This window comes from Gekko japonicus, unplaced genomic scaffold, assembly GCF_001447785.1.
Source record: "Gekko japonicus isolate JY-2015 unplaced genomic scaffold, Gekko_japonicus_V1.1 scaffold1245, whole genome shotgun sequence".
NCBI classification, from domain to species: Eukaryota; Metazoa; Chordata; class Lepidosauria; order Squamata; family Gekkonidae; genus Gekko; species Gekko japonicus.
In genome coordinates, this window is record NW_015165861.1 from 284,708 (window position 1) to 301,755 (window position 17,048).

The window sequence follows — 17,048 nt, forward strand, 5'->3', positions numbered from 1 at the left end:
GGACTCTGGCTGCCTTTACAGAAGACCTCTACAGAGTACCGTCCCTACCAAATCTCAAAAAATTAATTAAAATAAAGGCTTGTGAATCATAGAAATGCTTATTAGACACTGTAGCATCTGTGTTGGAAGTTAATCTGACAGCAGGAAGATCACTGTGATCTAACTGAAAGATGCCTATCAGCAGGTGGACTGATAAGCCTGTTCTAACCGGTTACGGCTGGCACTGGACAGTGTGCAGTCACCATGACTCAGCTTGTTGCTGATTGGTGCTGCTATGTATATAAGTCTGTACAGAAGCCATGTACGTTCTCTTCGGAGGTAACAAGCGTCTGGCGAAGCATTTTGATTGTATATTCTGTGAATAAACCCTTGTATATAGTGTACCACTGGACTGTGCAGTGTGGTTACTATAGAGGGGCAGAACAGCAAAGAACTGGTAAGAGCTGGGAGGCTGGAAAGTCTGCTAAGGTGCTGCCTTGGCTTAGACTGGTCTGTGGACCGCTACTAACGCTCTGCGCAACAGTGATGGAGTGCACAGCACAGCCAGTGGGAAAGCTGGAAGGTGCCAATACATTAGAGCTTTTAGATAGACTTTCATGTGAGAGGAGATGGTCACAGTAGAGAGATGGTACTGATATTATGATTGATTCAAACACAATGAATGTATTGTTGCTTATAGATGTGGTGGGACTCGGGTAAAAGAGTTTGCTCAGGAGACTAAATTCCCCCCCCTTTGATGTGTTAAGCATTGTTACACATCCCTCAAAGTCTTTTGTAATATTTGTTGTTGTTGTTATAAACAACCATTCTTTATGTGGCCAGAATCTGAAATTTTCTTAGCTTGTGAGGATGTTTGCCGTTTGCTTCTTGAAAAAGGATACCTGAAATCCTCACTTTATATTATACCATTTTTACTGGCCATTTTATTTCCTTGCAGGTTTTGCATCTGTATTCTGGGTAGGGGTGTTTTTACATGGTCCTTCTCCAGGTTATAGAGTGTCATAAGATGCTAGAAGTCTATAGGAGTTCTGGGGTAACACTGTACTTTCACGAGACAGGAGTGATGTCAGGGGGAGTGACATATGCAAATAAGTTATGCTAATGAGCTATGCTAATGAGCTCCCGCACCTCTTTTTCTACAAAATGGCCCCTGGTGATGACCACAGGCATAGACATCTTTAAAGGGGATTAGAAGATTCATGGAGGATAGTTCTATCACTGGCTACTAGCCATGGTGACTAAAAGGAGCCTGCATGTTCAGAGGCAATCAACCTCTGAAGCCCAGTGCTAGGAGGCAACATCAGGGGAAGGCCTTGCCATCTATGCCCTGTTTTTGGAACTCCAGTGGAACTGTTTGGCCACTGTGTGAGACAGGATGCTGGGCTAGACAGACCACTGGTTTGATCCAGCAGGGTCTTCTCATGTTCTTATGGAACTCACTGCCACTCAGAATTTTAAAAATGAGGGCAAGTGGGTACTATCACATTATACCTTTCCTAATACCTCCACACATCCTGTGACAAGCCTTTTCTGCCAACTGAGGAGACCCACACAGCCTCTTATGATTTTGCAGAATCAGGTTTGTTTTAAACTATAAACCTTCCCCTCAGTTACCAGGTGTCCTTAAGGTAGCAAGGGTATAGGAATGGGTTCACTGCCGTGAGGTAAGTTTTGTGATGCTCAAGTAGAATATGGAGATCACTGAGGCAGGATTTGTATATAAACAACACAGAAGCAGTTTTCCCTATGAGGTGAGTTAGTGTGAGCTAGCTCACAGTTTTTTAGCCTCCGACTCACACATTTTTGCCCTAGCTCAGGAAGAATGGCTCCAGAGCAAACTAATTTATGCAGCCGCCAGATCACTCACTCACAACTTTAATGCCAGTAGCTCACAAAGTAGAATTTTTGCTCACAAGACTCCACAGCTTAGAGAGAGCATTGCACAGAAGATGTATATATTTAAAATTTGGTTTCAAAGAATGGATCGACAGCATAAGTGTCCAGGCAGAGACACATAAAATTAAGCTAGTTATAGCTTCAGAACATGGTTTGACTTTTCTTTAATGCTTTCAGCTACAAACAGGCTTTTATTGACTAGCCACTAGGTGAGATCCTCTCACACACATAAGATTCCATCTACACCAGTCTGTCCTTTTGATGCACAAATCTGCCTGCGTGCTCCCGTTGCCGAATTGGAAACACACAGTTGGAGTCCAACGAGTTATATGAATATCTGTTTAATGCATTGAAACAGGGAATACAGGGCTGAGTGCCTTTGCACTTCAGCAGTTCCAAAGCTGTATTCTGCCATAACCAGGAAGGACAGGTCTTATACCCCAAATGACATCACATATAGTTACAAATTAAAGGGTCTCTAATTGGTACCAGACAGTTACCATCATACAAGCATAATTTGACTCTAAACCTTACTATTGGTCTCTCCTTATACTGGTCATGTATTGTCAGTGATTGTATTTCTTTATCTGTTCTCCAGGACAATGGGAACATTAGGGAACACTGAGATCCTTTCTGACCTTAGTTAAGCTAGTCCCCTCTTTCCCTTGGTTTTGGGGAGCTAGGTGATAAGGGTTGTGATTCACATTCAACTTTGCTCTTGATGTCCTTGCAGCTTCCTGAATTCACATTCCATTCTTATTGCATCCTAATTCCATGTACAGAGGCTTCTAATAAAACTTTTGCTTAATATGGCTTCTTATTCTTATATATAAAACATATATTCTGTTATATGTTTCTCTAATCAGAAAATTCTAGGTTACATACCAAGATCTGGATCTATTATGATTAAACGTTTGAAGGCACAGTGACAGTTGTCAGCATATAAATATGTCAGAAGAAATGTCAGAACCCACATTCTGAAATCACATATATATATTTTCCCTTGTCCTACACTTCCCAATAGTCAGACTAAATGGTAAAAGGTCTGCTCATGACCAGAGACAGTGTGGAGCACTAGCTATAACAAGAAAAATATATTCTATAATACAAGTGAATTAGTATGGTACATTTAATCGCACTGAATTCTGGTTTGAACCTTTGTAGGTATAGTAATTTTCTATATTGTTATAACAAAAGTATTCCTGTTATGCTAGCAGTATTCTGAAGATGACAAAAACAGATCTATTACTCTGCTAAAAGAGCAACAACCACAAAGGTCTGATTTTATAGTACAAATGATGTTCTAATCCAATGTGTGGATGGTTCTTTAGGATGGAGACCTCTGTGCACATAAGGGTGTTGTGTACATCATAGCCTCTTACTTAATTTCTATATCCACCATCAAGAGACCCACATACTCAATAGTTGTTTAATGGGGACTGCACACACAATGTCAGAAATACAATACGCATTGTCAGTACCACTCATCTACTTGGAAAAATGAATTCAGCCCTCAATTTCCACCCTCTTTCGGAAAGCACTGAATGCACACTCAAAGCATGCACACAGGGGCATCCCGTTTACATCCCGTTTACACACAAAGATCTCAAGACTTGAGCCTGAGTCATTGCAAATGCAATGGGAAAACATTGGAAGATTGGAACCACCAGAAAAACCCCCCACAGCTTTCCATTTAAAGAAATGCAACAAAAATGTCTAGCCTACATGTGTCCTGATGACCTTTCTGAACATGATTGCAGTATGCACAATGCAGCACTTCACACATATAATCATTGCAGCCACATTTAGCCACCGAAGTGGGGGAGGGTCACATAACATAACAACAGAAAATAATCTTACAGTTTAAGGCCACTCTGCTCCAAATTCAAAGCTATGAGGTGGATACTGTTTCTGAAGGACAGAAGACCACTCAAGACTGTTCAAGCAATGGCCATGGAAATGGCTACTGAGGGCTCATACAATTGAAAGAGATTTGAAAAGGTTAAAAAATATTGAAGTGGGCAAACAAATGTGGAGAACATTATACAAGAAGTGCAAGAGCAAAAACCCGAGGCGTGTTAGCTGTTTACCAAGCCTCTGAAATTGCGTGGCTTGGCTAAAAGCAAAGATACATAAGGAAGCACTGACCAGGACATTCCACACTATTGTTAAAACAGGTTGCTTGATATTACAAGGCACAAGTCTTAAGTACAAGCACCATCAAATTGAATGTATTGGAAGTAGAACAGCAGCGGTACGTGGTGTCTTACTCCTTTAGTGGGCTAGTATAAAACATCTATCTAAGAAGGCTGCCACCAAGCTAAAACTGCTGCTGCAATTCAGGCCACAGTTATTGATGCTTCAGTTTCATCGATTTTAGTTGGACTGTGACTGATAACAACATTGACTTGAATGTATGCTGTACAGGCACTTTATGTTGTTATTCTGTACACTCAGATTTTGGAGTAAGAACCAGCAACCCCAGGGAAGCTTGCTTCTCTGTACACATGCATAGATCAGGTTGAGTGTAAAATGACCCAAGGGGTTCTGAACTGCAGCAATAGGTCAGAAACTAAACCCAACAATCCGACCATGTTAAATAATGGTTTAAAAGTTGATTGCACTGAAGTACCAAATGAAAGTTGCAGTCTCAGTGTCTCTCTCCTATACATCTAGGGAAGCTCTGCTCAACTTGTAACCCACCCAGTTAAACACTCGCTGTATCTGGCAGTTCATTGGGTGACAATGAAACCTCATTCTTTTCTGTTTGGAAAGCAAACATAAGGGGATTAGAGGCCACAATATATGACTGGTAGCCTGTATTTGGCTTTGTGGGTCAGGAGTTTTACAGACATGACACGAAAGATTTGTGTACAAACCCACAGTCTCACTAAATTGCAGTGCCCAGCCTACAGATAAGCATTCCTTAAACTCTCCCCCTTCATCCCTCTGTGGAACTTTGGGAACATGCTAGAGAGCAAAATGCTGCCAGGCACAGCTCTTGTGCAATTGACATTTCAAGTGAATTCATAAAGATAGCATTTATTTTTTTTAGAAAAGTAACACAATTGAGATCTTTTTAAACAATGGCAGAGTAGAAAATTTAATACATATATTGTGACATGATTGAGCTGGATGCATGGAGTGTGTTCATGTCAAACAGAACTATATATTACATGGAACTATGACAACATCAGCCTTTATTCGGACTCTTCTCTTTGTTTTCAAATACTATAGATTGCTATACAGAAGTGTTACAAAATAATTTAAATGTGAAAAGATCATAAATACTGCACATTTGCCATTTAATTCACAAGAACACTTGTAAAACAGCAGAGATTATGGTGCTCAATATAATGTGTCTTCCCCATATTTACACATTTTTGGTGATTGCAATGCATCTTTGGCATACTGAATATGACACTATACAAGATGTACATGCACATGTTCTAGAAAACTGGGCTCATCACAAAAAGTGAAATGAAGGTCAAATGATATTAGAAGTCCATGGGATTTATTCAAAATCTGAGAAGGATGCTGAATTTACAGTGCAATCCTCAGAATACTTTCCTGAAAGTAAGCCCCACTGACTAGACTTCAGTAGGATTCTGAGTAGACATGATTAGAATTGCTCTGTCACTCCCCGATATGCTAGAGGTAAGAAAACTCTCTTGTTGATCTGCTCCCTAAATGCCATGCATTAGCCATGCGTACAGTATGCATGGATCCATATTATGGACCATACAATGAAGGAAAGAACCAATATCAAGACAGTGCTTACCAGATGGCAATCCTACTAGTACAACAAGATATAGATTGTGGAATCTTCCAGATTCACCTCCAGACAGAAAGGACCTGTTTGTTCTTCATTCTATAATGATTGCTATGAAACAGAGCTGAATAGATTTCATGGCCATTCTAATGACTCACCATTTTTCCTGCACAGAGAACCTTTTCTCAAAAGCATGGAAAACTATGGCCCCATCTAGAAGTGGCTTGGATCTCCTGTGGTTTTCCTTTCCATTGCAAAGTAGTGGTGTGAGGTGGCTAATTTGATTGGGGATGTGGAAATGTATATATGAGCTAAGCTTTCCCCATGCCATTACTTCAGTTTAATTGCCCTCTGCAGTTGCTGTTAGCTTCAATATATTATACTCATATATTACTGTATTTTTCTCTCTTACCGAATTATAATAGCGCTGAGGAAGGAAGAGGCAATTTCAACAAGAGGAATGGCAAATGTTTCATCTTGTTTGGCCCCATGAATTAGGTTTATATCATAGAAAGTTGTGCAGTATAATTAATGTCTGGTGCCTGGTCTGGAACCTGCTGGAACCTTCATGGTTGTGATGATAAACGTAAACTTGCTTTGGAGACACAATTGTTGCCCATAGATCTAAAATCTTGACTGCTTCTCCACTAATAATATATGTGGACTATTCCCTTCAAGGAACAGTCTCATTGACTATGGAATTTTCTGACAGTATTTTTTAAAAACTGAAATCTATAGAAAACTGTACTATTTAGCCCATAGGCATTACATAGCCTGGATTTCTGTTCCTTAACAGCTGGGCATAACTTTCTAGATATGGCTATTTCAATATTATGTATTATTATGTCCAACATGCTTTATTTGGAGTCAGCGGTCAACTGATTTGCATAGAACTGAACAACCTGGAAGTCTGCAACTTTTGTTCTTGGGCAACAGCTGCTCAGGACTAAACGTGAAAACTGATGCTTTCAGGATTTCTGAAAATTCACCTCTAGGATTCACTGGGCTACATTCATTACACTATTAGCATTTTCACATCTTTCTTTTCTCACGTGCATATAAACAAGGCACTAAGCGGTGTAGGGTAGACTTGGCTATACGAAATGTAGTAAAATCTCAACAATGCTTGTAATTATTTAAAAACTGTATAACGTAACAAAGATACTGAAAGTAAATGGCTTATAGCTAGGTTTGCATGCATAGCCTATGCAGACTGGACTTCATAAATTTGCATGATTGCCTCAAGACAAAATACAGGAAATTTTTCTTCTAGGCAACATTTAAAATGATTACTTTCCAGCACTAAAGTTATTGGATATATCGAGATACATAACCTTGCATTAATTAGCTATCAAGAACATACATTCAGATATGAACAAATGCTTTCATCTACAAACACAAACAGATTTAACATTAAGGCAGTTTCACAACATAGGTTTATAACCCTCATAAATTCTGAGAATTTCAAACTATTTTAACAATATTTCTGAAATAAGGACTCCAGCCTTTACCTAACAGTATTGAAGTCAATGACAGACTTCAGCGGTTTAGGCCTTTGCCAAATATATTCATGAAGATTTTTTTTCTTCCTCATCTCCTCACTAAATAGCATGAGAGCATAATTTTAAAAAATTCTTCCAAATTATTAATTCTATGACAAAACATCAAGCCATTTCCAGGATACAGAAGCCATAAGTCCACAAACTTTCTTAATTAACATTTACTTTGCAAAATGTTTACTGATGAAAACTATTAGGCAGAAAAATAAATTGTAGGCTTTGATTTTTGTTAGGTTATGCAATAATTAATTTTGTATTATAATTCATGTACAGTTCACGCTATCTGAACTTTAAAAATAACCTATAAAATAACCTAAATGAATGATAACCTATTTAAAGGTGCAAATTTGTGAGGCACAAATGCAAATATATGATATGTGTAAGATTTTCCAAGTAATGTTCCATGTATCTAATGCTCATATCCATTATCTAAACCAAATAATTAAAAAAAACCCACATGCTCTCTAACAGCCAGTGTTAGCAAGCAGAGAAATACGGATTAGTATTTCTTTAATACTGAGTAAGGCTCTTATTTTCTTAAATCAGATGTGAGTTTTGTTTGTGTGTTGGTAGAGCCAAGGTGCCTCAAACCTTTTTCATACTAGCTAAACTAAGCGGTTTGAACCTTTCCAAGTTAAGTATGACTAGCAGATTAGCATCTGAGCGTCCAATATTCCCAGGTCAGGAAACAAGCAGACAAGAAAGGGGATACAAGCACCACAAGGCTGTGGTATACTGTTAAGTCCAAAGGAAACATAATATGGGGATACAAAACTCTATTAAAACAATAAGGATGTCTCCCTTTTGGCTCCTGCACCATCAATCGACAGTGCTTCAAGTGGAGGAGTGCATGTCCCACAATCTCAACCTCACAGATATCCTTTATCAACACACACACGCACACACATATACACACACACAAAATCTAGCCTGGGTCAGGACCCAGGAAATAATTTTTGCCCTTCCTGGCAACCTGCATGATACTTTTTAAGGAGACCATTCTCATACATTGAAAGGCATGGTTTTGAGTCACAGCTGAGAACATGGAACTTTTTCAGGCTATTCATTAAACAAACACTTAATGACAACCCTTGTTCCAGAAAGTATAATGTCTCAGAAAGAGATGGCAGTAGAAGAGACATTGCAATACCATGGGCCAAACTTTGTTTCCAAGCTTATATAGCAAGGAGCCTGTGGAACTCAACAAGATAGGCTTCTTGACGGCTGATCCACATTTTTCCTCCTAATCTTCTTTAGTAAGACTTTTAGGACCATATGCAAAGCAGTAGATATCCTCAACAGCTCTCGCAGCCTACTGAGCAGCTTTCGGATAATAAGCAACCAAATTTCACAGGCTAGAATTCCCAAGGCGTACAGCATGTCCTCATGTTACATGACTTCTGCCAACTCCACTCTCCCTTCACTGGCAATGACTTCCTTTTCCATACTGGCATAGGTTCTGCTTTCACATAGTTTCTGCCTGAGTTTATTGAGTTCATACTCATGTAGGATTTTTTGTGTTAAGTACTTCTCACGCTTTATTTTGGCTTTCACCTCAGATGGGACATCAGGGATCATCCAGGCAATGAAGAACTTGACAATGAAGACAACGTGCTGTGAGGTAGGAGGCAACATAGAACAATGTATATACATAAATAGGGATTTAAAGCTAAATGATCAGATATTAGCTTCCCCTTTCTCTGTCATAAGCATTTGTAATGTCAAACTGTTAGTTGTTAAGCAGCTTTTCAACACTGGGGTGAAATCTTGTTTAATGCCATTACTGTTTCGTAACTGTTAAGATTGGAGGTACAGAAATCCATAAACTTTCTAACAAACAGCTTCACTGTTCAGTGCAACAGATCTTAGAGCTACTCCACATACTAGGCTGAATCATATATGCAACAGCTTTGCTCTTCCCAGTTCCCCCGTCGTCTGAGGCATGTTCTGCAATAGTCCGGACTTGGTTGTCTCATATCTATTATTTTTATTATTGGGGGTTCCTGAAACAAACTCCACGGAAAAGCTCCATGAACTTCTAAAACTCTTTTACGATATGTGTATACATTAAAAAAAAAACCAACAACCCTAATTCCGTATTTCTGTATTCAATACAACAAACAGGACTTACCTCCATAATAATTATAAAAGCCATTTTGGCAGCCAGAATATGCCAGAACTGCATGGTGTGTGTATACTTCCTCTCATGGTCTGGTGGATATCGATAGTCCCTGTACCTGTTAGACACAAACACATAAAGGTGAAGAGCTATGTTCAAACACAGACAGATTACAAGCTCTGTGGCATTTACATTTAAATACAGCTGTCATTTAAGAAGCCTTTTGATCTTGATCTGAATGTTTTGATTTATTTTACTGTTTATAGAACACGACTATTCTAGCTGGTTAGTGCCTCTTGTTTGTACATTCATAGGAAAAACAGATTGTGGATGACATGCTGGCAGAGCAAGGTACACACAGCTTACTGCTGTCATTAGGTTATGTTTGGATAAGGTTGCATAGCATGATGGATTGTGGTCTAGAATAAATCAGGGAACAGAAACATAACACATGGTAGCATGCAGGGAATTTGCTCAAACAAACAGCTAAAGCTTAAACACTCCAAAACTGAAACCCTGAAAAGAATAGGAACAAGCCGAGCATGGATTTCTGTGACAGTTTTACCCATTATAAGGCAGTGCCAGAAATAAAGCTGCCAAAAAAAAAGGAAGGGGAATCTAATGCCCATACAGAAGATGTCATGAAGGAACGGCAGCATTGACAAGGGGACTTGTTACTTCCGTGCTTTGAAGGTCTTTGGCTGCTGAGCAGGTAACACTGACCACCGTTGGCTACTGATGTTACCCTATGTTGGGTGCTGCTACCCACAGTGAATGTGTGCCTGCATGGTGCTGATGTATCTATATACTAATAGCCAAGTTGCCCCCGTGAGTGCGGATCACTAAATCCGCGCTCCGGGGGCACTTGGGGGGGAGGGGGAGGTTTGTGCACACATGGGCCAGTCCCCACCTGTGCACAAAAATGCTAAACCTTGAAAAAAATTTCGGGGGGATGTTTAACGCCGCGCCCGGCAAAGGGGGGGAGGACCGGCCTCTCCGCCGCCTCCGCCTCGGGGAGATTGAGCGGGGGGGATGGAGGAGACGGAGCTCTTCTCTCCCCCCGCGAGTATCGCGGGTCCCCCTCTTGTCATCTCTATAGCTCTGCTGTGACACCCTCTAGTAATGGCTTTGAATCTATTCTCCCACAGGCACTTAGTGGCAGAAGCACATGAGCCACTGCTGGAACTGTGTGTACATGTAGCACAGAAACATGTGAAGCTAAATTGTGTGAATCAACACCTCCTTTCCACCAAATGCATATAGTCAGTTGCCTCAAACGTAGGTTTGACAGGTATATCGGAAAGGCTGCAGTAGAGATGACTGAAGTGAGATTTAAACATGGATTTTCATTTTAAGATCGTGGCAAAAAACTCACCATGTGACACAAAAAATTAGTGTGCATTTCTTCTTAGGATGGGATTAGATGTGATACTTCCTTCTGGCAATGTGAAGCTAAGAAAAAGCCTGGTGCAACATCATCACTTCGTGCTTTCCCTGCCCCATATTATCCCCTGAATGAAGGGTGTGATTGAGAAATGCATGAGATGATATGCCACGTTTATTTTTCTATGCATTCCAAGCAAAAGCAGGAGATGTCACATCAGGTTTTTCTTGGTTTTTATTTTTTGACAACGGCTCAGCTTCAAAGCTAGTTCTTGCTCCAATTACTTTAATCGTGGAAGTAAAAATAAGATAAAATCATCTAGAATCATTACATTCCCTTACTCCCAACACTTGGGTTACTATTTTGTAATACTACCATGTCGATTTCCATGTTTACACTTTTCTGCAAGGTTAAATCAAATCACATTTCCTTTTACTGCACAATAAAATAAACTTTTCTTATGACTAAAAAGTTCTACCTTTCACCTTATAAGAAGAAGAATAATGTAAGTGAAAATTTGAGTTTCAGAAATAATTTAATGTGCATTATGAAATGTGATTAGTTTTTTATTAAGAACATAAAAAGACCCTTGCTGGATCTGACTAATGGTCCATCTAGTCCAATACTGTCTCACACAGTGGCCAACCAGCTCATATGGAGGGCCAAGAACAGGGCACAGGAGCCGAGGCCTTCCCCTGATGTTGCCACAGGGCACTGGGAGTCAGAGCTTTAGTGCCTCTGAATGTGGAGGGCCCTTTTAGTCACCATAGCCAGGGCCAGGGCCAGGTTTTTTTTTGCACACAAGGTGACGCTACCTTCTGGCACACACCCCCCCCCTTGCGCCCACCAATTTTCAAACATAAATGCATTTTAGGAGGAATGAAAAACACAAAATTTGAACATAAGAACATAAGAGATGCCAATGTTGGATCAGGCCAAAGGCCCATCCAGTCCAACACTCTGTATCACACAGTGGCCAGAAATACCAGTGCCATCAGGAGGTCCACCAGTGGGGCCAGGACATTAGAAGCCCTCCCACTGTTGACCCCCCCCCCAAGCACCAAGAAGACAGAGCATCACTTGCCCCAGAGCCCCTATCTATACCTTGTGGCTAATAGCCACTGATGGACCTCTGCTCCATATGCTTATCTAATTCCCTTTTGAAGCCATCCATGCTTGTAGCCGCCACCACTTCCTGTGGCAGTGACTTTCAAGTGTTAATCACTCTTTGGGTGAAGAAGTACTTCCTTTTATCCGTTCTAACCCGACCGCTCTGCAGTTTCATGGAGTGCCCACGAGTTCTTGTATTGTGAGAAAGGGAGAAAAGTACCTCTTTCTCTACCTGCTCTTTCCCATGCATAATCTTATAAACCTCAATCATGTCACCCCTCAGTCGTCGTTTCTCCAAGCTAAAGAGCCCTAACCGCCTTAACCTTTCCTCACAGGGAAAGTGTTCCAACCCTTTTATCATTCGAGTTGCCCTTTTCTGCACTTTTTCCAAAGCTATAATATCCTTTTTAAGGTGTGGTGACCAGAATTGCATATTCCTAATTTCTTTTTTTTTAATTGTGAGAACAAGTAATACAATCTCTGATTTTCCTAATTTCCTAATTTCTTTTTTTTAATTGTGAGAACAAGTAATACAATCTCTGATTTTCCTAATTTCCTAATTTCTTTTTTTTAATTGTGAGAACAAGTAATACAATCTCTGATTTTCCTAATTTCCTAATTTCTTTTTTTTAATTGTGAGAACAAGTAATACAATCTCTGATTTTCTCTCTCAAACAGGAAAACACAAATCACAAAGCATTTTGAAAAATCCTGTTGATTGTGATGTTGAAATTTAAGTATCCTTAATGTTTCCATTTCAGGCACATCAGAATCTCATTTTGCGTGCCTTTTCTTTAGCAGATTTTGTCCCCAGTTCCTTCTGGTCAAGCGCTGATGCTTTAGCATGTTCAATTGAAATAGTTGCCAAACCAAGCAGTCTCTTTTGCAGTATTGTTGAGGGTATGTGTGTTTTTATAAGTTTGAGTTTTGAGAAGCTGCTTTCACCACTTGCCCCTGACACTGGAAGTGTGAGAAGGATTCTTGTTCTATGTGTGACAGCCCACTGTTGAAAATTGTGTGGCACACAGTGCATTTATCAAGTATACTTGGTGTGAATCAGTCCCTAAACTATGGAAGTTGACCCAAAGGGCAGCAGGGAACTCTGCATGCAAAGCTAGATTGCTGATACAACGTCTCATACATTTCTGCCTCAACTGCTGATCCATTTAACTGGGTGCCTCTAAGTCCTGGTGTTATGGGAGAAGGAGGGAAAAAAGTTTGGTATCTCTCTCCACATGGAAAGAAATTAAACGAAAGGGAGGGGGAGGTTCTGTTAGACTGGCCGCAGAAGAAAGCCAGTATTTTACACCATTTCTGTGAACAGGGAGGGTTGATGAACTCAAGTAAAAAAGCCCCTCGCCACATTCTCTTCCTCATTTTCTACACAGTCTGAATTGGGCAGAAGGCGCTGGGTTATTCTTAAGAAAAGCCTCTCTTCCCCAAGGAACCTTTGCAGTGAATGTTAATTGTAATGTGTGTGTGTGTGTTTAATTTCTGGGAACCACTGTCTGATTGAAAAGCAGGAATAAAATATAAATGCATAAAATGGTAACAAAGCCCTATAAACCAAGGTAGCAAATGTTCAGGCCACGCTCGGGGAGCGGGGGGGGGGGGGGGCTTTCTGCCCAACTTTGAATTTTACAGGAATTTTGAGGCAAGGTTTATTCTGGGTTGCTCCAGATCCCAATATCTCTCTTTGTTTAAATCTCAGGGTTTCTTCCAAGGAGCTCAGGGCCGCCTGTTTCTGCCTTCCCCATTTTATCCTCATAACAGCCCCGTGAGGTTGCTTAGAGGAAAAGCCAGGAACCAGATCACGGTCTCACAGCAAGACTCGTCTCTGGGTGGAGATTTGCACTTGGGCCTCTCAGCCTGGGAGTCCAACATACTCACCATTTCCCTGCCCTTGAACGGCATGAGAAGGAATGCAGCCTTGGCTGATTTCTAGGAGATAGTTTTCAGCTTCAGAGCTGGAGGTGCAGTGTGCCGGGGCAGGAGCACAGGAAAGCAGAAACGTCCCTCCTGTTGCTTCTCAGGGAGACAAAGCGGGTCTGAATTTCTTCTCCACTCAGAGATGGAGCTCCAGGGCTAGCCCTTCAAAAGCCTCTTCCGCGCTGACAGATGCAACGTCAGAGGAGGCTCCCGTGAAAGCCTCGCAGGGAACAAAGCTGGATGGGAGCCTCCTCAGCATATTGCAAAAGAGAGTGTCTGGGGGAGGCTGTGGGGGGCAAAGGAAACCTCAGACATGGCAAGGCAGAGTCGCTGCTGAGAGCTGGTGGAGCGCGGCTCTTTGCATGCTGGGAATGAGGAAGCGACAACTGTTGACCTTAGTCTTCACAGCGAGCGGAGCAGGGCTTTGTTGTGGCTGGCCGTGGTGGGTGGCGTGCCCGGCTGCTGGCCGCAGCGCTCTTCTGAGGTCTGCGCCCTAGGCGGCCGCCTAGGTTGGCCTAATGGTAGATCCGGCCTTGACCATGGCCTATCCTCCATAAATCCATTTAATCCCCATTTAAAGTCATCTATGCCTTAAAGGGGAATTAGACAGATTCAATAAGAAAACCTATGTATAAAATATACAAGGTATTAAGTACAACTAACCTGCAGGTATCATAGTGTTCTGTAGATTGTTCAGGTTTGTTTGCGTCAGAAAAGTCTGAGGTTTGGAATATGGACAGACTGCTGTTAATGTATCCCGACATGGGTGAATTAGGGTCTGTATAATAGGCATAATAGTAAACTAATCGAGGGATCATATCAGATGTGAAGGCTACAATGAATGCCTGAAAGAAAGAAATACACTGTGTTAAGTTTCACCAGCCTTCACTTGATATTTTCTGTGAATAAAGTATCCACTTATCAATAATTAGCAAAAGGAAATTTGCTTTGAAACTGGGTACATAGCATTTTCAATGTCTATACTAACCTTGCAAATAAGTTAAAAAAATTATTTGCCAATGTCTGTCTGTCTGTCTGTCTATCTATCTATCTATTTTAAAAGCCTGGCTGTCCACATACACCCTGTTAGCTATTGATTGCCTCCAATAAAACAAACAAACAAAAATGAATTTTGAAATACTTCATTGCTTGGTCACTAGACAGAAGTTCTTCCTTGCCTTGGGTGATGAGAAACAGGATCATTTACAAGCCTGGACATAGCAAATTTACCATGATCACAGTTTCCAAAAATCAAGTAGGTCCCATCAGGGCTTTCAGCAAATGTCACAAGATGAATTTGGATCCTACAGATCTGTTCTTTTAATGGTGGTACTTTCCTCCAATGCAAGAAGCCATCCCCTGATTCAAGAGGCTGTTCCATCAGTGGATGATCATCTTGTGTCAGGAGAAAGCTCCTTGCATTGGAGAACAGTATTATTGACAAAATAAAGATTGTGGAGAGGATGTAAGTAACTGTGATAATTATTCTGATAAATGAACACTTCCTTTTTACCTACAGGCTGACATTTAAAAAATTAGTTATTAAGGAATGGTGAATGGAGCAGACTGTGCTTTACACATAGCCCCAGAATCCAAGAGTTGCAAAACACCAGGTCACCAAAGAGACAAGTAACCCAGCTTTTAAGAGCCAACCTTGATATATGAATGGCTCATCAACAGATCAGTTCTTAAAAACAAAATGGGGTACAGGATGTTCCTATCAAATAGCTGTCTTGGTTTCTGTCATTATGAAAGACAATGGATCACCAGTTCTGAGCCACACCCACTCATGAACTCATGTTAATTTCTACTAGGGTGGGGGTCACAGGTTAAAAGTAAATAAAGTAGGAAGTCACAATCTAACTAAAGCAGTTTAAGCAACTAACTTGTTTCATTTGTTTTAGCAGGAAATAAGAGCCCAGCATGGTAAACTAATCTTTATTTTAGCAGGATATAAGAGCCCAGCATGGTAAACTAATCTTTATTTACCAGAAAAAAATCTAATTTTGTTAAAATGCTGAGAACAGCCACTTTACAGAACTACAAATACCATGATTTTCTGGAAAAAACCTTGGAATATTAAAACAGTTTACACTCTAGTATAGAAATTCCATAATTATTTTCTAAAAAAGATTTTTCAAATAAAATTGATTTTGTTACTTACATTTGTGACAACTGACAAGATTGCCATTCCATTTAAAATTTCTTGCCAAATACCTATGCTATGGGCTTTAGCTGCCACTGGCCTTCTAAATTGTGTTGTAAGTTTCCAGGAATCAACTCTAATCTCCAAGATATTGTTCATCAGAGCAAGTAGCGGGGCCAATGGAAAAGAGGCCACAAACAGAGTAATGAATCCAAACTGAATAACTAGACAAATAAAGAGAAAAATAAAGGCAGACGATTGAATGAAACTTAAGAGAAAATATGTTTGAACTGATCACAGTAATGAACATGTTGGAACATTCAGAATACATAAAGCAGTTTTGGGAAGAAACATTAGTGGGAGTGAAAATATTGAGCTGGATCATATGAGAGGCACATGCATTTTTTAAATACACATAAATGTGTCTGGAGGCAGATCCCTGTTGGCAGGGAGGACAAGGGCAGTGGCTTCAGAGGCTGTCCCTGGTGCTGTGCCACGGGAAGAGGCACTGGGGCTCCTTGGGGGGGGGGAGCTGGACCCGGAGACTGTGGCTGCTGCAGCTCTTGCCCTGGAGTCTTTGATTGGATTAGCAGGCGCCCCCCCCCCCAGCCCTCTCCCTAAAAAGTCCTTAGCTACAGGGCTGCCTGACAGTCTCATTCTCAATCTTGTGCCCAAGAAAGTCTCTGTGGAAAGAGGAAGGACCTGGGTGACTCCAGCTATTAAAAACCTTAATAGGGACTGCTACAGGGAATATGAATGAGAGACAGGGAGAAATGGGGGGGGATGTAGAGATGGTTAGGAAGTAATGAGAGATTTAAAACTGTCTTGAGCCTCCATAATCAAATACGATTAATAAACAGGAAATATGGTAAAACACTGTTTTTCGGTTCTCTTCTAGCCTTTACTTTCCACAGATGAATATTCAGTTATACAAGAAGCGGGGACCCGCGATACTCGGGGGGGGGGAGAAGGAGCTCCACGTGGAAGAGGAGGAAGCAGCCACAGGTGAGCCTTCTTCCCCGCACCGACAGCAAGGCCTGGGCCCGCCGATCCTTCTCCCCTGCCCCCACCATTGGCGGTGAGCCACGTGGGCCTGCCGAGCCTTCTCCTGCTCCCCCCGGGCACCAGCAGCG

At 41.1% G+C, this 17,048-nt stretch overlaps 1 protein-coding gene across 4 annotated transcripts in view; it reads right to left on the reverse strand.

Annotated features, from left to right (window-relative positions):
• Positions 1-7,582: 7,582 nt before the first annotated feature.
• The window catches only part of ANO5 (anoctamin 5), an 81,423-nt gene continuing 71,957 nt past the window's right edge, over positions 7,583-17,048 (reverse strand). For all 4 annotated transcript variants that reach the window (XM_015411230.1, XM_015411229.1, XM_015411228.1 and 1 more), the window contains 4 exons: positions 15,934-16,139; positions 14,433-14,614; positions 9,359-9,464; positions 7,583-8,841 (listed from right to left, as the gene is read on the reverse strand). In XM_015411230.1, coding sequence (XP_015266716.1) covers positions 8,617-8,841; positions 9,359-9,464; positions 14,433-14,614; positions 15,934-16,139 — 719 coding nt within the window. In that variant the 3' untranslated portion in view covers positions 7,583-8,616. The remainder of the gene's footprint in view (positions 8,842-9,358; positions 9,465-14,432; positions 14,615-15,933; positions 16,140-17,048) is intronic.